Consider the following 23,913-nt stretch of genomic DNA (forward strand, 5'->3'; position numbering starts at 1 on the left):
GTTGAAAGGCGACGCCAGAAAATAAAGGACACTTGAACGAAACTTGATGCAGTTGATTGCAACAGGATGTCAGTGGCCACAAGAAGAATGGGCACTTCATCTAGCTCCACTTCTCAGTGGTAAAGCACGTGCTGCATATGTTGCTATGGACACTGAAGAGACAGACATGATAAAGTAAAAACAGCTGTTCTTGAAAGTGCTGAGGCTTACCGAATGAGATTCTGCGACATGACGGTGAAGGACCCAAAAGAGCTACGATCGCGCCTTCAAGACCTGTATGAAAAGTGGATGCTTCCAAAGGAGAAGACAAAGGACCAAATAGGAGATGTTATAGTGATGTAGCAGTTTCTCAGGGTTCTTAGCCCGGACCTTAGGACCTGGGTGAAAGAGCACAACCCCACCGTTGTGCCATCTCTGGCAGCCTCTCTGGCAGAGGCTTTCCTTGCAGCCCGACGCCCACAAAAAGGGTACATGACAGGAAAACCCAGTTCAACCCCGTAATCATGGGTAAGTCAGGGGGTGGGAATGTATACAGAGCTTAAGGCCCTAAACAAAGTTCTTGTAACTGACTGTAAAAAGTAAACTCCACCTAAACTTGGTTTATATCTGACCCAGATAGACTGCAGGTCATAACTTCTTACCTGAAGTTCAGTTCACCGCCTCGGGTCTCTGCTCCTCCTGCCTTTCCATCATCCACCTGCCAGCGTGTTGCATCTGCTGGCCTCCACTACTTGCTAATGTTGCTGAATCTGTGGAAGCTCCGCAATAGCCACCACCAAACAATTGAGTTATTTTTACACATCTCCCAGCATCTGGCCAATCCGTTACCGTGCTGGTCCCCTTCTTCTCCACAGTGTGACTCACCGGGATGTCGAAAGTGAGCGGCACCTCGTCCATGTTAGTGATGTGGCTGGGCTGGATGTGTTTGTCGGCGATGTGTTTGCTGCAGTAGGAGTCCTGGTCCGGATGGAAAAATGGCACCGTTTCATGAAACGAAAGCACCAAGACGGACCTCCTTGGAAATGTTAAATTTTCATTTCTTCTGCTAGCGTTACTGCTTTTAGTCGAATGGTGACCGTTGAAACGCTTCTGCCACTCGTTCTTTGCTCAATGATCCACTGCTCGAGTCTTTCCTCCAACTCGGGCCACCTCCAACTCTCCCACAACCCTGATGAGGATAAGCGAGAATGGATCGACGGAAAATTGGCATTCCCAAAAAGAACACAAATCAAACACACTGCTCTCAGGCACATCTGTTTATTTAAAGACTTGTTCAATCTTTATTATGGAAAGGTATGACTTGTCTTGAAAGGTATACTTGAAAGGTATCAGAATCAGAATCAGAATCAGAATACTTTATTAATCCCGAGGGAAATTAGGGTTACAGCAGGCAGCACGCTAATGGTGCATGCGCACTTACAAAGGAACCTTCTGACCATCACATTGGGGAGACATGTCAGAAAGGTAGGCTGATAGGAAAAAACAACGAAAATACACTACATGAGGTAAGAGGAGGAGGAAAAAAAACTCCACTCAGAGTTTTTTCCAGTTTTATCCAGTATGACTATCAAATGTATTCAATAACCCTTTAGCAACAAACAGCTATACTTTTCTTTTTTTTTTTTTTCATGAACAAGTTACAGGGGATTATGACTGCACTTTGAATTTTGCATTGTATTTTCTATTATTTTGGAGGCAAAATGTATATAAGATTACTAGTGATAAAGTCAGATATAGATAAAGTTAGTATATAGTGGTATTTATTTTGAAGGGGGGGGCAATTACCATCACTTATTCAATTTTATAACACAGGTCTATGGTTAGATGACTTGCAACTGATAAAGACAGAAATGAAAACATGAAAAAGAAATTACCATCCTTTAAAAAAAACAATTGTCTTCTTTTTGTGTAATTTCTCTATCATTTTATATTCTTCTTCTCCTGGATGTGCTCCTGTTTTAAATTTTTTGTTTTTGAAGATTTCAAAGTAATGGCTCCAGCTTCCCCCGCTGTCTGCTCCAAACCCAAAGATAGTGACCTGGGGAAAAAAAATTGAAGTAAAGATTTAATGTATTGTTTCCACTAGGAGCATTCTATTTATTTGTTTATTCATTCATTCTTTTATATATTAACTAATAGCATTCTTAAAAGACATCATTATCTCCATGTCCTATTGAGGACATGACGAATCTGTCTCTTAGTAGCTTGTTTAAGTTATACCACAAAGCTGACTGAGGAGTTAATGAAAATCAGCCCATAGAGCACTTTATGCATAAATGCTGTGATGACAGGGATTCTGCAAAATGAATAGGGATGGGTAGTATCTTCACTGACAGTTTTAGCGTTAATGAGAGCACTCACTGGAGTGAAGGTTCTTCTAACAGTACAACAACCCTAAGCATGCAACCAAGATAACAAAAAAGTGACTTCTTGACCACTCTGTAAATGTCCTTGAGTGGTACAGCCAGATTCCAGACTGGAACATAACTGATAATCATTGATAATTACTTGTCAGTCCTGGGATCCCCTAAGTGTCATGTTTCTGGGTCCTTTTGACCCAGGCTTTTGTTTTCTTTTTTTTCTTTTTTTTTGGTGGGGTGGGGGGGGGGGGGGGGGGGGGGGGCGTTGTGCATTTTTGGTCATTCTGTATTATTTTTGAGTTCACTTGTATTCTATGGTTCCTAGCTTATTCTGTTCAGTATGGTTTATTAGATCTCCCCTTGTGTCTTTGTCCTCTGTCTCACCTGAATGTCTGTGTTTATACAATGTGAGCCTTGTGTCTTGTTTCCCCTCCTTGTGTTTTATTCCTTCATATTTCCCTAGTCCATCATTTTTGTTCTCCCTCTCCCTCGCTCCCTCTCGGTTGCCTCTCCTCCATACTTTGATAGTCTCCCGTCAGTGTGCGTTATTTTGTGTTTGCTCTTCCCCTGTCTCTTTATGGTTATTCATGTCAGCTGTGCTTTACATGTGTTTTCACTTCCCTCATGATCCGTCTGTGTATTTATGTCCGCATCTCCCTCAGTTCCGTGTCCTCATAGCTTTGTGACTCTCCCTGTGTTTCCCTGTGTGAATGATTATTAGAATTCCCCAGTTTAGTTCTGTACAATTTTTCCTTTTTCCAGCAATAAATCCGTGTTTTTTGAGTTCACTTCCTGCTTCTGGGAGTCTGCTTTTGGGTCCTATTCCTGCCTGCACACAGCGAGTTCATGACACTGAGGCCACTTGCCCACTTTGTTGTGTTGCCTTCACCCACCAGATCTTCTCAAGGTCCAACATGTTGTGTCCATCTTGCCGATGTACTCATGGATCTTTTGTTTCATCCTAGTCAGTGGTTGTGACACTCAATAGACCTTGGTCACCTTCCCTTCTTAGGACAATGTCTCAGGTGGCTGAGTTGCAGCTTTTCCAGTGGCCTCTTCATGGTTCCTATTTGCCTGTTGAAGTCCCTGGTACTTGTGGCTATCCTCAGTGTCTACAATGTTCTGGTAGTGCAATTCCCTTGGTTCTGAGTAGTTTCTTTCTCTTTATTACCATCTGACAACAGTTCTTCCGTCTGAATGACATTCCAATGTCATTGTTGTACATCCAAGAGAATTGATGTCACTCCTGGCATACATGTAACACCTGTCTCATGTAGCTGTGAGTGGGGCCTGGGTCTCAAAGGTGTAATTTGCTTTTGATATTCTCTTGTTCATGCTTATAACCCAAAATATAAATCAACAAGCAACGAGACAAGCATATCAATTGAAATGCACTTCACTTTAGTGAGTGATTCCCAGTAGAAAGAAAAAAACGAAATAAAGTAAAAACATTTGAGTTTAGTGGTAAATTAATATGTAGAACTGATAAAGTGGTGTTCACTACATTTCATTCACTATGATCAGGGGCGCACATAAGTGGTCCGCAGGTGCGCATGCGCTGTCAAAATAAAAGACGTGCACCAGATAAGAAGTTGCAACGCGCGCTTGCGTACATATAAAAAGCACTGTTTTTGTCCGCTAGAGTGGGATTTTCACGGCATATTCTGCACCACTTCTCTGTGCGTTCATCATTTGTTTGAAGCCAGCTCACCTCCTGCAACCACTTTTCCAAGAATACGTGCTTCTTTTGCGGGTTCAGACTCCTTCTGACATTTCTTTGGAAGTGGAGGAACACCAAAGTAATTGCTTAAAGGAGCTTGCTTCTTCGACATCTTTAAGTGTTCTAAACAAATGTCTGTCCTCCTCCAGAAAATCTTATGTACGCAAATGCGCGGGTAGCCCACGCACACTCAGTCCCAGACGTTCTTAAAAATAAAACCCTTGTTGCAGGCCTAAATCATGGCTGGGGTGCACTGTGGCCACTTCACTTATAAACAACCAATAAAATAAAAGGCGCATGCCAACATCGATATTCAGAGCTTCAGACAATTCAAAGGGACAGATGGGAAAAAAGGGCATCAAGGCTACCAGCAGGGTTCAGCCACGACACACAAAACCCACAGTCACACTAAATTCAAAACTCAAATCAGCAGAAGAGACCATACGAGCTTTGCTTCCATCACACTGGTAAAACGTCTGTCTCCTCCTCCTCTTGGTAGGTTACAACAGCTCCACATATGAGGTACTTTCAACCATGAAAGTAACAGCATGTTGCTAGTTTACAGACTCAAATGTCCACTCGATAGCAGTAGCTTATCTCTCCTCCCTCTCTCACACACAGTAGACCCCACAGCCCACGCCAAATCCCACCCCTTTACCTAAAACTCTTATGGATTGGCTGGGGGCACACGAGCTTTATTACATGCCTATAAAATTAAACAATATAATAAAGGACACTTCAAAATGTAAATAAGAAGGCAGTGAGTCTAAACAATACACATCACATACGTTAAACACGTGCATTCCAAACTTTTCCACTTAAAGGGTAAATGATATAAATTTTAAATAGTTTCTCTCTACATTTTAACTATTTGTCATGGTCCTGGGTCAGTGACCCAACGCTTATGATGATGATTATTATTTTTTGAGTTCTGTGTTATTTTTGGTCTGCCTTTGAGTCTGTGTCTCTGTCTGTCTATGGTGTCACCCCATCTGTTTGTGAATCTGTCTGTTTAGTTCAATGTCTTGTCTGGTTCCATGTTTCTGAGTTTCCTGTTTTATTGTGAAGGTCTGTGTCATATGTGAGTGTGCTCAGTTTACGTTTCCCCTGCCTCGTCAGCTGTGATTTCTCCCAGGTGTGTTCCCCTCCTGTCTCTCATCCCTTGATTACTGCCATCTGTGTATTTAAGCCCTGTGTTTCTCTGTGTTAGTGTCGCGTCGTACCCTCAACTAGCTGTGTGTTCTGCTTCTATGTTCCTAGTGTTTGGTCTTCTGCTCCAGTTTAGTGTTTCTTTCCAGTGTTTCAGTCCTTGGTTCCTCTGTTCTGACTTTTGGTTTTCTTTTGGTGAGTTTAGTTTGTACGAGGTTTTTCTCAGCAATAAAGCTGCGCTTTAAGTTTCACTTCCGTGTCTGAGTTCTGCATTTTGGGTCCACCACTCCTGCTTGCCTGCCACACAGCGATTCATGACACTATTAATATGCTTTTTAAAATTTAAGAACATAATGACCTGAGATCGCTTTTTCAGTAATCAAAATAAACAATTTGTTTTGGCAAAGGCTACATACAGCTTGATGTCATCCAGATTGAGTTGTTGAATAACAGTTGCACTATTCTGTAGTTGGTTTCCATAGCCAGGCTTGTTAATGAACTGGCTAAGGGGATTCGAGCTTATGCAGAACAGCAGTGGGGACAGAGCATCTCGTTGGTAAATGGCACATTTGATAAAACTTGTGCAACTGGCTTGAAGTTTGCCTGTATTGTTGTTCACTACATCTCTATTTAATACACTCAGTACAGTTTTCACAATTTCTGTTGCTGGGATCTTAGCTCCACTAGCCACTGAACATTGTTGTTATAGGTTGCATCCTTCTCTCATATGCACTTCCACTTTTGTTAAATCTTCAGCCTTGGTGGGGCTGTTGTCATATTGGCAAGTGGTACATTTATTTATATATATATATATATATATATATATATATATATATATATATATATATATATATATATATATATATATATATATATAGCAAAGGTGTACTCTCAGTGGCAAGGGAACAATAAGAGAACAGCACCACCAAGGCTGGAGACGGAGCAATACTGGAAGAGCATATGGGAGAAGGATGCAACCCATAACGGCAATGCTCAGTGGCTAGAGGATCTGAGGGCAGACCACAGCGACCTCCCTGAACAGGGTCCAGTAACCATCACAGTGGCAGATATCCAAGAAAGGGTCTCCAGTATGAAGAGTTGGACAGCACCAGGGCCCGACATGGTTCACGCCTACTGGCTGAAGAAGCTAACTGCACTCCACGAGCGTCTGGCAGCACAAATGAACCAGCTGCTAGTTAACGAGAGACACCCGGAATGGCTAACTGAAGGCCGGACGGTCCTGATTCCCAAGGACCCCAAGAAGGGACCGGTCCCCTCCAACTACCGACCAATAACCTGCCTCAGTACTACATGGAAGCTCCTGTCAGGCATCATATCGGCTAAGATGAACAGGCACATGGGTCAATACATGAGCGGGACACAGAAAGGAATTGGCAAGAATACCAGAGGCGCAAAACACCAGCTACTGGTAGACAGAACAATCAGCCGAGACTGCAAGACCAGACTGACCAACCTGTGCACTGCCTGGATTGATTACAAGAAGGCCTATGACTCAATGCCCCACAGCTGGATACTGGAATGCCTAGAATTGTACAAGATCAATGGGACCCTAAGAGCCTTCATCAGGAACTCAATGGGGATGTGGCGTACAACACTAGAGGCCAACTCCAAGCCCATAGCACAAGTCACCATCAAGTGCGGGATCTACCAAGGAGATGCTCTGTCCCCACTGCTGTTCTGCATAGGCCTGAACCCCCTCAGTGAGATCATTAACAAGACTGGCTACGGATACCGACTACGGAACGGAGCAGTTGTCAGCCACCTCCTGTACATGGATGACATCAAGCTGTATGCCAAGAGTGAACGAGACATCGATTCACTGATCCACACTACCAGGCTATACAGCAATGACATTGGAATGTTGTTCGGACTGGAGAAGTGTAGTCGGATGGTAACAAAGAGAGGGAAGGTAGTCAGAACTGAGGGGATTGAACTACCAGAAGGCAACATTGCAGACATAGAGGACAGTTACAAGTACTTGGGGATCCCGCAGGCGAATGGGAACCATGAAGAGGCCGCTAGAAAAGCTGCAACCACCAAGTACCTGCAGAGGGTCAGGCAAGCCCTGAGGAGTCAGCTGAATGGTAAGAACAAGATCCGGGCCATCAACACGTACGCCCTGCCCGTGATCAGGTACCCTGCTGGGGTAATAGGCTGGCCAAAGGAGGAGATAGAAGCCACTGACATAAAGACAAGAAAGCTCCTTACCATGCATGGAGGGTTTCACCCCAAGTCCAGCACCCTGAGGCTGTACGCTAAGCGGAAGGAAGGGGGCCGGGGACTGGTGAGTGTCAGCACCACAGTCCAGGATGAGACAAGGAACATCCAAGAATACATTGGGAAGATGGCCCCAACTGACCGAGTGCTCAGTGAATACCTCAGGCAGCAGAAACCCAAGAAAGAGGAGGTAGACGAGGAACCATCATGGAAGGACAGGCCCCTGCACGGTATGTACCACCGGCAGATAGAGGAGGTGGCTGATATCCAGAAATCCTACCAGTGGCTGGACAAAGCTGGACTGAAAGACAGCACAGAGGCACTAATCATGGCAGCACAAGAACAAGCTCTGAGTACAAGATCCATAGAGGCTGGGGTCTATCACACCAGGCAAGACCCCAGGTGCAGGCTTTGTAAAAATGCCCCAGAGACAATCCAGCACATAACAGCAGGGTGCAAGATGCTAGCAGGCAAGGCATACATGGAACGCCATAACCAAGTGGCCGGCATAGTGTGTCCCAGGTATCTATGTTCAGGTTTCATGTTTAAAATTCCAGTGTTCTAGTATTTAGTTTGTCCAGTTTAGTTTTATTCTTATCCATTTTTTAATCTTCTTACTCTATTTATATTTATATTGTATCCCGTTCTTATTTATTTTATCATTTTACCGTGTATATAGCCTATTGTGGCATATCTCCAGTGTTTCCTCGGAGGGGGCTCTCTGCACTGGGGCTGTGATCGACCGTGGCTGCTGGGTCTCTGGGGGTCCTCTCAGCCTGGCTGGGGGGCTCCTTTGCCTCCCTTCTGCTGTGTGCCCAGCCTGGAGGCTGTGGTCCCGGTGCAGATGGCTCCCTGTTATAGTGTTTCCTCACTTGGCTCATGTGAACCCTGCCCAATTTTTACTCTTTAAGTGTGCGCGCGTGTGTGTGTGTGTGGGGGGGGGGATATGTGTGTATGGTCTGTGAAGGTTCTCAGTCATCCAGGTCATCGTAGTCAAAGGAGCTTGCAAAGAAAAGCGTCTGGACTTCTTTAAGTTACTTGAAGACGTTTCACCTCTCATCCGAGAAGCTTCTTCAGTTCTAAGGTCAAATGGTGGAGAGTCCCAGATATAAACCTAGTGGGAGTGACCCCCCACAGAGGGACAAAAGGACCCCCTGATGATCCTCTAATCGCCTGAGCCAAGGTGTGAAACTGGGTGTGGGTCCCAATCAGCCAGAGTTTCGGGTGTGTTCATTGTGAAACCTGGCCCCACCTTATCATGCGAATTCCTGAGGTCAGATGGCCCAGGATGTGAGTGGGCGTTAAGGCGTCTGGGAAGGGATCTCAAAACTGGATTATAGATGGCAGAGAGTTGGTGTCGTAAACCCCCACCTCTGTTCAAAGATGGTCGCTCACAGTGGACATAGATGGCTTCTTTCACTCCTCTTTCAAACCATCTGTCCTCTCTGTCCAAAATGTGAACATTGGCATCCTCGAAAGAGTGTCCTTTATCCTTAAGATGCAGATGGACTGCTGAGTCTTGTCCTGTGGAGGTGGCTCTTCTGTGTTGTGCCATGCGCTTGTGAAGTGGCTGTTTGGTCTCTCCAATGTAGAGGTCTGGGCATTCCTCGCTGCACTGTACAGCATACACCACATTGTTAAGTCTGTGTTTTGGCATTTTGTCTTTCGGGTGAACCAGTTTCTGCCTGAGCGTGTTGCTGGGTCTGAAATACACTGGGATGTCATGCTTGGAGAAAACTCTCCTGAGTTTTTCTGATACACCGGCTACATAGGGGATGACAATGTTGTTGCGTCTGTCCTTCTTATCCTCCCTCGCTGGTGTCTGGTCTTCTTTTCTGTGCCTCTTTGCTGACTTTAAGAACGCCCATTTAGGATAGCCGCACATTTTGGGACTCTCCACCATTTGACCTTAGAACTGAAGAGGCTTCTCGGATGAGAGGTGAAACGTCTTCAAGTAACTTAAAGAAGTCCAGATGCTTTTCTTTGCAAGCTCCTTTGATATGTGTGTATTCACATCATTTATGTTAATGAGAGTGTTGGGAGTGAGTTGGAGGGTGGGGTGGGCTGCTTTTAACTATGTAAAGCACTTTGTGCTACATTTTTTGTATGAAAAGTGCTTTAAAAAATAAAGATTGATTGATTGATTGATTGTGTGACACGTTGGTAATGGGACACCTTTTTTATAGTTTACGAGTTGGAACTGAACCAGCTGATTTTAATTTGCACTAAGTGGCAGGATTTACAGTTACTGATAGATTTTAGCTGGTATCATGACTTAATGATTTTTTTTTTAATAGAGCTGGCAGAATTTCAAGAAAATTTTTTCACTTTGTCATTATATTGTGCATATTGTGTGTGAAATTCTGAAAAATGAGTTTGGAACAATAACAAATGAAGGGCTGTGATACTTCCCAAACAGCCTGTATATTTTGGTATGAAAATAATGTTTTAATGTTTAGATTGAGTTAATGTTAATTTTCAATGTTTAAGTGATCATCATACTTGTTACTTTAGCAGACCTAGTGCCTACAGATTATATTCAGACATTTAAATATATTCGGCCAACTGTTAGATTTTAAATAAAATATTTTAGTAGAACTGAAAAAATATATACATCAAACATAAACTAAGGAAATTTCTGAATGTAGTAACCCTTGATTTTTAAATGTCAACTTAATTTTATTTATATAATACATTTAAATGGTAAATGGCCTGTATTTGTATAGCGCTTTACTAGTCCCTAAGGGCCCCAAAGCACTTTACATATTCAGTCATCCACCCATTCACGCACACATTCACACACTGGTGATGGCAAGCTACATTGTAGCTACAGCCACCCTGGGGCGCACTTACAGAGGCGAGGCTGCCGGACACTGGTGGACTCTGACCCCCACCAGTAGGCAACGGGTGAAGTGTCTTCCCCAATGACACAAGATCGCCCATTTAAACAAAACCTGACACGAAAATTGTTTTTCAGGCAAACAAACACATTCAGCTCAAAAATCATGTTACACTGTTCTTGCCAAGTTAAAACTAATTGTTGAATCTGGTTGACTCCAACACTGGCCCTGTATTTAGCATTGAATCAATACCAAGTGTAGTGGCGGCACTCCATCTCTATTTCACTCTTCTGTACCACCTTTAGGAGTCAGTCTGGCAACATGCATTTGAAACGCGAGCAAGTCCAGGTACTTTTCTTGCAAAAAAGATGTTTATTGAAACTTTTAATTTACATGGCAAGACTCTGTCAAAAAACTGTGTTGCTTCCAGCTTATCCGACTCCCCAACTACGTAATTACAGTGTGCCGGAAGCCCAAAATACTAAAAAGTGCATTAGAATGTCGCACTTTTATATTCTATACCTTTAACAAAACAGTTTTTTGAAATTAACTAGAAATTATATTACTAATATCAAACGTATAATGTATATTTCTCATCTAATCATTTTACCAGTACCAATAAAATTAACCTTTAACACTAGAATTACTGAGCCTCTTTTTTTTCCTGGTACAAGTCCCTACTACTAGATCTATTAGCCCTGCGCAAATTTGCGTAAATCCCCTGAACCTACCGGTAAGACCTCCTAGAATTACTGACTTTTTTATTTTCTGGTGGATGTCCTGAGGTGTTAATCACCCCTGCTGAAATTTTCACAGGTCATCAGCTCGATTCTCCTCCTGTTTTTGTTGTGCAAACCACCCATTATCTTTGAGGCCTGGAAGATTTGCATTTGTTCACTCAGAGTAGCTCAGATCCAAGGTAAGAGAAAAATCTGTGTTACAACCCTACAATGGAGCTGAAGGCCTCTCAGCAGAGTACTAGGAGGTGTTAGGTTCAGGGAATTTACGCAAATTTGCGCAGGGTTAGTAAAAATTCAAATTTTTTATTTGTCACACACACACAACCATACACAGTATGACATGGGGGTGAAATGCATGTATATGTATGTATGCATGAAATAAATGTAGTAGCTCCATTGTTCTCCTGCTTTTGTTGTGCAAAACACCCTCCCCCAACCAGGAGAGATTTGTGTATGTGTAGGAGTGGCATTGCTTGACTACAGCACAGTACTGTGCATAAAAGCAGACCGACCAGGAGGGAGAATCATTTCTTCTTCGCATTTCTGAGAACGCACATCAGGATGGCCTCCGTATCACTGCCATGCAGGAATAACCTATCGGCGCAACATCCTTGGGCTTTGCTTCAGGAAATGGACGAAGCAGATTCTGATGGAGGAGAGGTTTCATTTGTCCAGCAGGCCACTGATACCTCCTCAGAAGAATCTGAAAAGGAGACGGAAGAACCCAACATGCCTCCTCGGAAGAGGCCCCCCTGGTACTGGGAAGCCCTGTCTGAGCCAGACGGCAAAAGAAGGCACTGCGTGGGTAGAGGAGGACAATGGAATGCCCAGTACAGGAGCAAATCGCTCGTGCTTCACTGCGCAAGCTGGACCCACAGAGTCTGCTAAGGTTTGTCATTGCCATATTACATATGATATTTATATAAACCCATTTAGAGTGAGGTTCATGTAAATTTACCATTCTCTATTTGTTTATCTTCCAACAGCGTGAAATTACATGTGTGCTCCAAAGCTTCCTTTGCCTGTTAGACGTGGGAATGCTGCACACCATCAGAGAGTGTACGGTATACCGTACACTCTCTGTAGCAACCGTCTGGCCTCACGGTAACCTTTGTACACAACTGCGAATTAGCTCCTGTGGTTCGCCAGCAGTGAACTGTTCCAAAAAATACAGCTTATCTTGATCGTTATCAGTCTTTTGCTCTACTGCTTGTTCGAAGGCTCTTATGAAGGCCTTATACTGTAGTGCATCACCTTTAAAAACAGGAATGTCCTTTGATGGCAACTGAGCCAGCTGCTGCTGTTTCACAAGTAACTCAGTGATTACATTCTGTTTCTGCATGACTGACAATACATCATCACTTCTGTTAACGTGACCATTAAGCCCATGAGTGGAGACTGGATGTGGTACCTGTGAGTTTTGCACTTGTGAATTAGCGTGACTACTCACATCATCTTGTTGTGGGAGCATTATGCCAACTCTTTCCTTTTTAACTCCTCGACCTTGGGATCTTTGTATTGACACATAACTGCTCAGACCATCTTCAGATCTTTCACATTCTTTGAGCACCTTTAATTTTGCTTGACTTTCTGCTAATGCAGTCTCCAACTCTAACTCTTCTTTTTCCGCTTTGACTCTTGCTGTTTCAAACTCAAGATGTTGCCTAATCCTGGCCAACTCTAACTCAGGTTCTTGCTTTTTCTTCAATGCTGCGGCTCTTTCCAGCAAGGCTGCGTGTTCTGCCTCCTGTTTAGCACGAGTGGAGGAAACTCTAGATGTTGTAGATGCTTGGCTGACTTGAGACCCACGCGAGCTATGAACTGCATCCTTTCTAGCTCCAACCTGTGATGCGCTGTCATCTGGGTTAACAGCTTCCTCCAAGCCAACTGTAACGTGCTCCTGCTGCTCAGCTTCATTTGGAATCATATGCTTATGATCCTCTGCTATCCATTTCTTTGTTGTTTTCGTAAACTCTCTTATTGATGCCATTTTGGGCTCAAACCAATTGTCCTGGTCAAATATTTTTTCTTCTTCAGACAAAAGGCTCATAACCTGGTTATTGTGACTTTGAAACTCATTCAGAGCCTATGCAAAGTTACTTTCCACCCTTTCTTTCAAATTTTGAAGGTTCTGAGCATCACTCATCATTATCTTTATCTCCTTTATTTTGCCTGTGATTGTTCCTAATGTTCGTCTTCTTAAAGCAATACATCTTTGTAATTTTTCTTCCAAAGCCTTCTCTGTTAACTTACATGTTCTTCCCACCTCTCTTTCATCTGCCATCTTATAAGTTGCAGGGGTTTATTGGCTCAAGTTGCATGCACTATTTGTCTTCTGCTTAGAATTTTTAATAGACATAGTGTAAACCAGCTTCATAACATGCCAAAAACTCCACATTGACTGTATCTGTCACGGTTTTGGGTCCGTTGGACCCGGTATTTTGAGTTTATTATGTTTTGGTTTAATTTTGCATCATGGATTGTTTTCTTGTTCTCTTGTTGTGGTTGTGATTATTATTATTAGAGTTTCATGTTTCTGTTATCCATGTTTTAGGAATTGTGGTTTCATGTATAGTTCAGTTCCATGTGTCATTTTCTGTCTCTCTGTGTTGAGTCCGTGTCTCTGAGTTGTGATTCATGTTTCCTGTTTTATTGTGAAAGCCTTAACTAGAAATTATATTCTTAACATCAAACATGTATATTTCTCCTCTAATCATTTTACCAGTACTAATAAAATTAACCTTTAATTACATCAGGTATGGCATTTTTACACATTGCTATCCAAGAGTTATGTAAAACTACTTTCAGCTGTTCTGTTGACACAAGCGGGTAGGCTCTACATGTTCGATTTGGCAATACTTTTAACACTTGATATCCTTCATGGTACCACCTTTAAACACAACCCATGTGTCTTTAGCTAGAGTAGTTGCTGCCTTTGGTTTGCAGGTAAATGTGTCAACCATCAGATGTCCACTCTTCTTGACTCTTCTTGAAATAACCATAGATTTCTGTTTTAGTCATGTAGTCATCTAAGGCAGACTTTTCTCAACTTTGCTGGTAAATCAGTGTTTCTCAGTGTTTAACTACCACCACTGTCAGTCAGATGCATAATGTACAAATTGTTTAAAGTGAACATACCTCATCACACATCACTAGGCTGAGAACCACAGCAAGAAAGCCAGTGGATGGATAAGCACCCTTCTTTCCCAGCCATACTTGATGAACATATTTCATGAAAGCCGGATGGAGGATCCAGATCTATTATGAATCAGACATAGCCTTAAATCTGAGTTTTATGAACTATTACTTTCTGCAATGAATTCACAAAATACTTTACATTAGCACGACTGTAGCTAAAAGAAGCCAGTATTTGTTTTTGGTGGTATGGCTTTGACTATTGACCTGCATGACCTTCCAGGCACATAAATGCCAAGTATGAGAGATTGGGAAAACCATAACAATACCTAATACAGAGCAGAGTAAACAGTAAATACTGCAACAAAGAAAAAGCTGAGGTGCAGGTGACTTGTGAAATGGCTTGCACATCTGTAGCAATACTGGATATGCTAAATCAGGTTAATAGTAAAACCTACTGTATATGAGATTATCCAGTTCAGTGTGTAAAATCAGCTGACTTTGTTTCCTGCCTGAATTAATGGTAGCTTATATGTCAGTTTTGTTCATGTAAACCTAAAATACTCACCAAATCTTTGTTAGCTATCTTCTTTAAGTTTGGAGCACCATTTTCCCTGTTAAAAAGATGAAATGAACTGATTACATAAATAAATGCTAATAATTACCTAAGACTAGCACATCACAACAAAAGATTAAGTTGTTCATATAACAATTCATATAACTTTCTGCACTTTTTGCTGTTTAAAAAAAGAAAGGCTGACCTCTGATGGGTTGTCTCAAAAACTGTTTTGTTTAATTTGGTTGTTCTAACAACAAAACAAAAAAAAAACTATACTGCATTTTTCCGTACAATTAGCTAAAACTATGTTGCAAACCAGTTAAAATCTGATATTCAGAGCAAAACAGTTGCAATACAATTTCTGGCAACATAGGTTTTAAGACAGTAGCCCTTTTAGCCTACCCTCGATTTAAGTCCTTCATGAGCCACAAAAAGTCATGTGTTTTGAAAGGAAAAAACAAGAGATGAGTGGTATTGTCCAGTCTAGTAGAACTCTCTGGATACATGACATGATGAGTTGTTTTGGTTCCAACATCTGTTTCATAGCCTTTGGTACGCCCCCGATTGATTCTAAATAATACAGAAGGATACATATTTAGCACACATTTTTGCATTTTAGATACATGAATATACATAAACTTATATTATATTGTGGCGAGCTCAGACAAGGAGGAGACGGAGGTATCGTTTGGTCTTGCTTCCCGTGAGCTAGCCAGGGAGCACAGCCGTTTATTCACATTTTCAGAAGAACACTGCCGCTAGCTAACTGCTCAGCGCGGCAACAACAACAACAACACAGGGCACCCTCTGACCCCCGAAGGACACACCGTCGCAGCGAGAGGGCGTCACCTGTCACTATGGCAACATAAACAAAACATAACTGTACAAACAGAACCCCGAACAGCCCTGACCCGCTACATAGCCCCCACCTAAGGGGTCAGTCGTCCCCGACGACCCCATCACCCCACACAAAGTCCTGCAAATGTCCAGGTGCCTTCTTTTGGCCATGCGGTGCCACCATCATCTCCTGCTGGAGTGAGCGGTCGGTACGGTGAGAGCCTGTCCCGGTGCAACACCACCATGCGCCCCGGGCCCGGCATGCGGATACGGTACACCACGTCTGTTAGCCGCTCCACAACCTCTGCCGGCCCTTGCCAGTGACTGCAGAGTTTGGGGGACACTCCTCTCTTGCGAACTGGGCAGTACACCCAAACCTTGTCGCCAGGCATGAAACCCCCCCTCGGCACTTGGTGTCGTAGGCTCTTTTCTGTCGTACTCCGGCGCTGGCCTAGGCCTGGCGGGTGTAGTCATGAACCACCTGCAGCCGCTCCCTGAGCCTCCTGTAGTAGTCCATCTCTGGCCCACCATCAATCTCCGGCTCGGGGGGGGACCCGAACACCAGATCCACAGGCGTCCGGAGCTCCCGTCCAAATATCAGAGCGGCAGGTGTACACTAGCTGGACTCCTGCACCGCAGTCCGATACGACCAAAGGACCAGGGGCAGATGTCGGTCCCAATCTCGCTGGTGGCGGCTGGTGAGAATGGCGAGCTGGGTGGCCAGTGTGCGGTTGAAGCGCTCAACCAAGACATCGCTTTGTGGGTGGAGCGGTGTGGTTCTCGTTTTCTCTACCCCCAGTCGCCGGCAGATCTCCCCGAAGACCTTCGATTCAAAGTTATGCCCCTGGTCACTGTGGAGCTCAGCCGGGACCCCAAAACGGGTGAACATCTCCTCCACCAGCTTCTCGGCCGTCGTCGTTGCGCTCTGGTCCGGCACCGCGTAGGCCTCTGGCCACTTCGTGAAATAGTCCATAGCCACCAACACATACCGGTTCCCTGACTCTGTGACGGGGAAAGGCCCTAGGACGTCCACTCCCACTCTTTCCATTGGGGCCTGTTAAATTATAATATTATTTTATGCCATGTTATACCCCTAATTAAAGATTGTGAATTATTATGTAGTTTTAGTTTGCAGTATTCTCCTGAATTAGAAGAAGCGGATAACTATTGCATTAGTTAAACTGATTTGCATTACATTAGACTGCTGATTTATTGTGGATGAATGATATTGTTTTATGATGTTATAAGAAATACTGTTTGCAGAAAGTCATCGCCTTATTTGTCTGATTAGAAGAGAACAGAGCATGCTGGAGTTTTCTGCCCCATCTCAGCAGGAGCAGATAAACAGGGAGCCAAGGTCGTAACCTAGGCGCCGTGTGAGAGAAAAGCATGTGAATGTTTAGGCTTTTATGATAAGGTGGGGGCACCAGAGGCTATAAGAGTTTGATTAATGCTCCACCATTTTGAGATCTGAGGCTGTCTGCATACAGTGTCCATCTCCCACGTGTGTGACTATTAAAATCATCGTTTGACTTAACCCGGCCGGACCAGTGTTGTTATTGTGGTTTTTTCTCTTGTCTCTATCCCCAATGTTTGAACTCGTAACAGGCCCCCACCAGGTACTGCTGAAGGGGGGCAGTGGAGCGTTGAGTTGGGCCCTTCTGTGCCGTGCAGGTGTCACAGCAGTGCACATGAAGTTCCACATCCCGTCGACAGCCAGGCCAGTAGAACCGTCCCCTGAGGCGGCGGAGAGTTTTGGCGTTCCCATAGTGTCCTGCCCCCACCGAGCCGTGGACCAGCTCAAGCACCTGTGACCGCAGCGACCGAGGCACCAACAGCTGCAGGAGATCTCTGCCCTGACCGGGGGCCCGCCATCTCCGGTACAGGAGGCCGTCGTGGGTCTCCAGATTGTTGTGCTGAGAGTAGTAGGCTTTCACCTCGGGCTCCGGTCCCGACACCCCCGTCCAGGCGGGGCGTTGCGCCGCCTCCAGCCAGGCCCCCACCTGAACCAACGTCGCGTCGGCCTCCTGCTCCCGCTTCAGCTGCTGCGTTGTCCATGGGAGCCACCCCCCTCATCCGGCTGTGGCCTGAGCAGTAGCCACCCCCAGCACCTCCTGGGCCCGCTCTTCCTGTCGCAGGCAGTAGCGGCACTCGACGGCTACGCAGGGCCGTCTGGAGAGGGCATCAGCTTTGCCATGCTGTCGACCTGGTCGATGCTGGATCTCGAAGTCATAGCCCTGAAGGAACTCCAGCCAGCGGGCCACCTGCCGTTCTGGGTGTTTGAAATTCAGGAGCCAAGTCAGAGATGCATGGTCAGTGCGCAGGAGGAACCGGCAGCCATGCAGATATGGCTGGAAGTGCCGCACCGCTAGCACTACGGCCAGCAGCTCCCGCCGGGTCACGCAGTAGTTCCTCTCGGCTCGCCCCAAGGCCCGACTGAAGTACGCCACCACCCGTTCTCCAGCCTCGTCCTGCTGGGAAAGGACCCCCGACCCCTGCATTGCTAGCATCAGTGTCCACAATGAAAGGTTGCTGGGCGTCGGGGTAGGCCAGGACTGGGGCTCTGGTGAGGGCCTCCTTCAGCTGTGCAAAAGCCGCAGCACAGGCATCCCCCCAGCCAAACAGCTGTCCCTTGTCAGTCAGGCGGTGGAGGGGGTTGGCCATTGTCGCGAACCCTTTGATGAACCGACGGTAGTAGGAGGCTAGGCCCAGGAAGCTCCGCAGTTCTTGGACGTTCGAGGGAGTCGGCTAGGCCCTGACCGCAGCCACTTTTGCGGGGTCAGTGGCGACACCTCGAGCGCTGATCACATGGCCCAAGAACGTGTTCTCTCTCGCCAACAGGCGGCATTTTGCGGGGTTGAGCCGCAGCCCAGATCGTCAGATGGCACTCAAGACCTCGCTCAGGTGAGACAGTGCACTGTCGAAGTCACCACCGTGCACCAACAGGTCATCCAGGTACACAACGCAGCGGCTACGAGGGATATCCACGAGCACCCTCTCCATCAGCCTCTCAAACGTCGCTGGCGCATTGCAGAGCCCAAATGGCATGACCCTGAACTGCCACAGCCCCTGTCCAATGGTGAATGCCGTCTTAGGCCTTGTGTCGGGGGCTAGCTCCACCTGCCAGTAACCGCTGCGTAGGTCGAGGGAGCTGAACCAACTGGAGCCGGTAACGTAATCTAGGGCCTCGTCGATCCGTGGCAGCGGGTACGAGTCCTTCTTGGTGACTGCATTGAGACGGCGAAAGTCCACGCAGAACCTCGGGCTGCCATCCTTCTTCCCCACCAGAACCACGGGTGCCGCCCATGGGCTATTGGACGGCTCGATTACCCCAGTCGCAGCCATCTCACGGATCTTCTCTTCCGCTACCTGCTGTTTCGAGAGGGGCAGCCGGTGTGGGCGCAGACGGATCCGAAATCTGCTGAGCGGCAGCTGCGAGACGCCTGTCTCGTCTGGTCCCCGCTCCCTGCTTTTGACCGCGCTGGAGAGCAAAAGTCTCTGCGCCAAGAGTAATAGCCAGCTTTGCGGTGTCGACGCAGGCCCCCCAGTGGCTCAGCAAATCCAGGCCAATGATGCGCTGGTCTTGAATGTCGGCGAGCCAGAAGTCGTGCACCAGCTCTAGACCCTTCACTCGGATCCGCAACGGTTTCTTCCCCCGCATAACAGTTTTCTCCCCCGTCACTGTCATCAGCTGGGTGTCTGTGGGCAACCAACCCTTCACCAGTGGCCCGGATGTTTCAGGGAGCACGCCAGGTCGTATCAGGGAAATGGTAGACCCCGTGTCCACCAGGGCCTGGCATGGCTGGTCCTCAACACAGCAGCTCAGGTAGAGTCCGTTGAGGTGCCCAACTCGGCCCACCACTGTGCATCGTCCTTGGAGGGGGGCAGGAAGATGGAGCAGTGGTCCCCTCGCTACACCGCTCCCTCCTCGTTTTCCTGAGGCTGCATAGTTCCGGTCTTCGGGGCTGGTGCTGGGCAGTCACGCGCCACGTAGCCAGGCTCATCGCACCGGTAGCAGCGGTCGGTTGGTCGACGAGGACGCCTCCGGGGCACCGAGGGTTGCAGCTGGGACATCTCGGCGACCTCCCCCTCCCCGTCGCAGTCTGCGGCTCTGATTTGGGGGTAGTTTGGGGAGGGCGCCTGCTGGTTAGGTCGCGAGGTGAGCACCGGCTCGGCCCTTTCAGCCTCACGAAGCGCCTCACGGAGGGTCTGAGGCATGGCCAGGCAGACGTGTTGGCGTAGTCGCTCTGGGAAAAGTCCTCGCAAAAAAGCATGCAGGCTAAGCTCACGGGCCGCTGCTGGAAACTCCGGGTAGCCACGACGAGCATACAGCAACACGTCTGCTGCAAAGGTGCCCAGGCTCTCTCCGGTTGGTTAGCTGCTCTCTGCTCTGATCAGTGGAGTGCCACTGCCCGAATCGCCTCTCGAGTGCCGCGGTGAGGGCCCAGAGCTCATGCTGCTCTGCCGGGGCTAGGTCAAGGAGTATCTGCAGTGCTTCTCCCTCTAATGCTAGCGCTAGGTGTGTAGCAGTCTCCTCTTCGCTCCAGCCACTATGTCTGGCGGCTAGCCGCACTTGTGAGAGGTAGGGCTCTAACGGGGTTAGCCCGTTGTATTTCGGTACCTTAACTGGGGTGGTAGGCATAACTGCTCGCGGTTGGGGGCTCGGCGTGTGGGTCGACAGAGGTAGCCCATGAAGCATTGCACTAGCATCTGTCGCGATGGGCCGCCACCGCGGTGTGCTCGCACCATCGGAACCCGTCGGAGGACTTAGATGGCCGCTCACATCCTCTCTCTTCCATCGCCAGTTTACCAAGCAGGGAATGTTGTCCTCGACGGCTTGCTCCAGCCTCTGAATCTCTCTCTCCATTACGGCGAGGGTGAGCCATCCCACTTCTGACACCAATGTGGCGAGCTCAGACAAGGAGGAGACGGAGGTATCGTTTGGTCTTGCTTCCCGTGAGCTATCCAGGGAGCACAGCCATTTATTCACATTTTCAGAAGAACACTGCCGCTAGCTAACTGCTCAGCGCGGCAACAACAACAACAACACAGGGCACCCTCTGACCCCCGAAGGACACACCGTCGCAGTGAGAGGGCGTCACCTGTCACTATGGCAACATAAACAAAACATAACTGTACAAACAGAACCCCGAACAGCCCTGACCCGCTACAATATTATACTATATTATATTATATTATATTATATTATATTTTTCGTCTCGCAAGAACATTGTTTACATTAGATTTTGTGTTTGTGTTAAATGATTATTACCTTATTACGGTATCATGGAAATCAATCAGAGGTCCATAATGCGATCCTCTCAAATTTCCAGAATTCCCCACCACGGCACAACTCCTGCAGTGATCAGGACGAGGTTCTCCAATATCTGCAATTGGTGTTATTGTCTGAAATAGCCTCTCTAGAGTTTTATTGTACAAAGTCAAGTTTTGAAGTCTTGCCCCCTGTAAGTTCTGACAAAGAGGAGAAAGTTATTGAAAAAAAATCAAACTTCCCCACAGAACAAAAATACTATAGGATTTCCCAATGATTACAAGTTCATGAGTCACCAGTAAGTCTGGCAAAGATCCTTTCAAACATACACTCCTCTTGATTAAGCTCACAGTTAGATCTTGTCTAAATGCCCACCCCTGTGACTTTTTCCATATCAGCATCAATATTATGATGCACCATTTACAACAACTGTGAAAGATCACTGAAGCTCAAGAGTAAAAAATGTATACTAATTTAGGCAAAAATCTTTTTAGGCCTGAAGTTTATTTCAGTACTTTCATTTGGTATTTAGAATTGTTCTGAAAAGTTTAAGACTGATCTGCAAGATACAACATCAGGATTAATCTGTAAGTTTATTCAAGCATATGAGTTATGCACATTTATGCAATGATAGATTATGAACAGTACTTACACAAACATATTTTTTTGTCTTTCAATTCAGATAGAGTCACAGTTTTACCTCAGAGCTCTAAGTTATCATTAGTGAGAACCTCAACCCCTGGGCCTGAACGCTACCCCTTTCTTGAGAGAAACAAAAAAATACTCATTGCTATATTAAGCCATTTCTTTTGACAGAAGTTATATCCAGAAACACTCCATAAAAGGTTGCAGACCAAAACAATTACCTTACTGATTGTCTTACTGATGAGTGGGAATTCACTCACATGCTATTTTGCCCCATTTAGTAAATCTGGCCCTTTAAAGAAAATGCCAACAATCCAGTTTTATGCGTAGGGAGGCGCTTTCATATTGTGATATTGCGACTTTCACTAAAGGAACTAAAAAGGTTTTCCAGAACTTGTCATTGCCAGTAAATGATAAGGATTTTACCATTCTTCAGGTAGAAATACAGGAGGATGAAGAGTGCAGTATATTTAAAAAAAAAAAAAAAAGATAGTACAAGGTGCTTTAAATTTGTGTAGTTTGTTTACTTAAACAATAGAGGAATATTTGTGCTTTTTTTTTGGATGGAGGTAGACCATGTCATTTAACAGCAGCAATATGTTGTTAAATGTCATGACATACTTGAATAATAATAATACCTTTAACATCACCACAGAAGCCAAAAAAGTGATATGTTGATATGTTGTTTTTTATTATTTACCTTCCACCAGAGGAAATCTTCCTCTGAAGGTATATGTTTCTGTGACAGAAAGGGTTCAGGAGCTTCACTGATGATGTCATTAAACCAAGGATCACTGTCTCTTAGACATTTCTGACAGCCACAAAGACTCGGCTCGCGATGACAGAAGGTATATCCAGAAAAACTCCATAAAAGATTGGAGACCAAAACAATTGCTGTGATACTCAGTAGCGGGAAAATGCTAACTCTGGATCTTCCCCATTTGAAATACATATTGGCAGAGTTCCAATCTGAGAACAAATACATGTATGAATGTGAAAAATAGGACTAAGCCTTTAGAATACAGTAATAGAAACAATAACTCTTTACTTATAAATATTTATAGTTTGCAGCATATTAAGAGCATTGCACTGGAATGCACAAAATCGGATAAGCATAAAAAGTTGGTTTGTGTCCTCTTATATTCATGGCATTTGAACAGATAGCATTTACCAGCATAAATCACCTCCCACATTATTAGTTCATGTAAGTAACAAGATCTGTTGTTTGAAGTTGAATAAAACAGTATGACACCCAACAGAATGGAAAACACAGTACAAAATATTTCTAGATCTTGGTCAGATTCTGCATTTGCATGAACTGTTTATCTCATTGTTTTCTCTGCTTACCTCTGTTGCTGTTGAAAAACTCCTGTTCAGTTAAACTTTCATTGTGGTTCTGGTGCTGATTAACCTAAAATGAAGTAACATAGCAACAAAAACAACACAATGATTAAAAAGCAAAACAACTCAAAATGGCACTCATTAAAATTATCCCATTTGCTTCTGAAGAATTTGACTACACAATATGAGGCCACTCTATTTGAGGCAGAACAAGATAAATTGCTAAACTGTTTGAAAAAATAGGAAAAAAAGAAATCTGGGAAATGCATACTAAATAAATGCAAACACACTTCAGAGGTTCGCTACAGATTAGTGTGAGATAAGACAGAGTGTAAATTTAATGCATCTTACCAAAAACACATCAAAAAACCAGGAATATGAGTCAAGAAGAACTTGTAGGATATATCTATTAAGCTATCCATGTAGCTATCAAGTAATGAGCAACTGCTCAGTGGGAGAGGGAGGGAGGGAGGGAGGGAGGGAGTGGTTGTTGACTATGTGCAAATAACTATAGAGGTTGTGTCTGACTTGTGCATTGCCACACAGAGAAGTTGTGGCACTAAATTGTATTTTATTATGACAACCCACAAAACCGACACACATGCAAACACATAGATATACATAAATACCTTTAAATATATATTCTATCCGGTTGTTCAGTGATGACGCGACAAATCCTACTTCCGGGTCTAAAGTAGTGTGCGTTTAATATGGCTTTTAGAATAGAATAGAGAATAGCCTTTATTGTCATTGTACAGAGTACAACGAAATTGGAGTGCCACTCCCTTGGTGCAAGTTTCAATAATAAATATAAATGTAAAATATAAAAAGTACAAAAAAAAACAATCGTAAGTACTCAAACAATAGTATGTACAATATATACAGGATAGCAGCATTAATATAATGACAGTATGAATAGCAGCATAATATAATGACAGTGACGGTATGGAATAGGTTCAATTGTTTTTGTGCTTATTTACTACGGTGATAGCTCTGGGAAAGAAGCTATCCCTGAATCTGTTTGTCCTGGTTTTATGTGACCTGTACCGTCGGCCTGACGGTAATAGTTCAAACAGT

At 45.0% G+C, this 23,913-nt stretch overlaps 1 protein-coding gene across 1 annotated transcript; it reads right to left on the reverse strand.

Moving 5' to 3' along the window:
* Positions 1 to 1,286: 1,286 nt before the first annotated feature.
* LOC147304451 (CMP-N-acetylneuraminate-beta-galactosamide-alpha-2,3-sialyltransferase 1-like) lies at positions 1,287 to 23,259 on the reverse strand. Its single transcript, XM_086280916.1, has 8 exons — positions 23,188 to 23,259; positions 22,843 to 22,906; positions 22,196 to 22,464; positions 20,851 to 21,050; positions 15,144 to 15,311; positions 14,751 to 14,796; positions 14,186 to 14,305; positions 1,287 to 2,038 (listed from the first exon to the last, which is right to left on the reverse strand). Exons 3-8 carry the CDS (start codon positions 22,445 to 22,447, stop codon positions 1,871 to 1,873), a joined length of 954 nt encoding a protein of 317 aa, XP_086137042.1. The 5' UTR covers positions 22,448 to 22,464; positions 22,843 to 22,906; positions 23,188 to 23,259; the 3' UTR covers positions 1,287 to 1,870.
* Between the last annotated feature and the right edge of the window lie 654 nt (positions 23,260 to 23,913).

Source organism: Aulonocara sp. 'chitande type north' Nkhata Bay, linkage group LG22 (assembly GCF_057382095.1).
Source record: "Aulonocara sp. 'chitande type north' Nkhata Bay isolate Kocher_YH1m ecotype deep benthic linkage group LG22, A_spYH_male_GT1.1, whole genome shotgun sequence".
NCBI classification, from domain to species: Eukaryota; Metazoa; Chordata; class Actinopteri; order Cichliformes; family Cichlidae; genus Aulonocara; species Aulonocara sp. 'chitande type north' Nkhata Bay.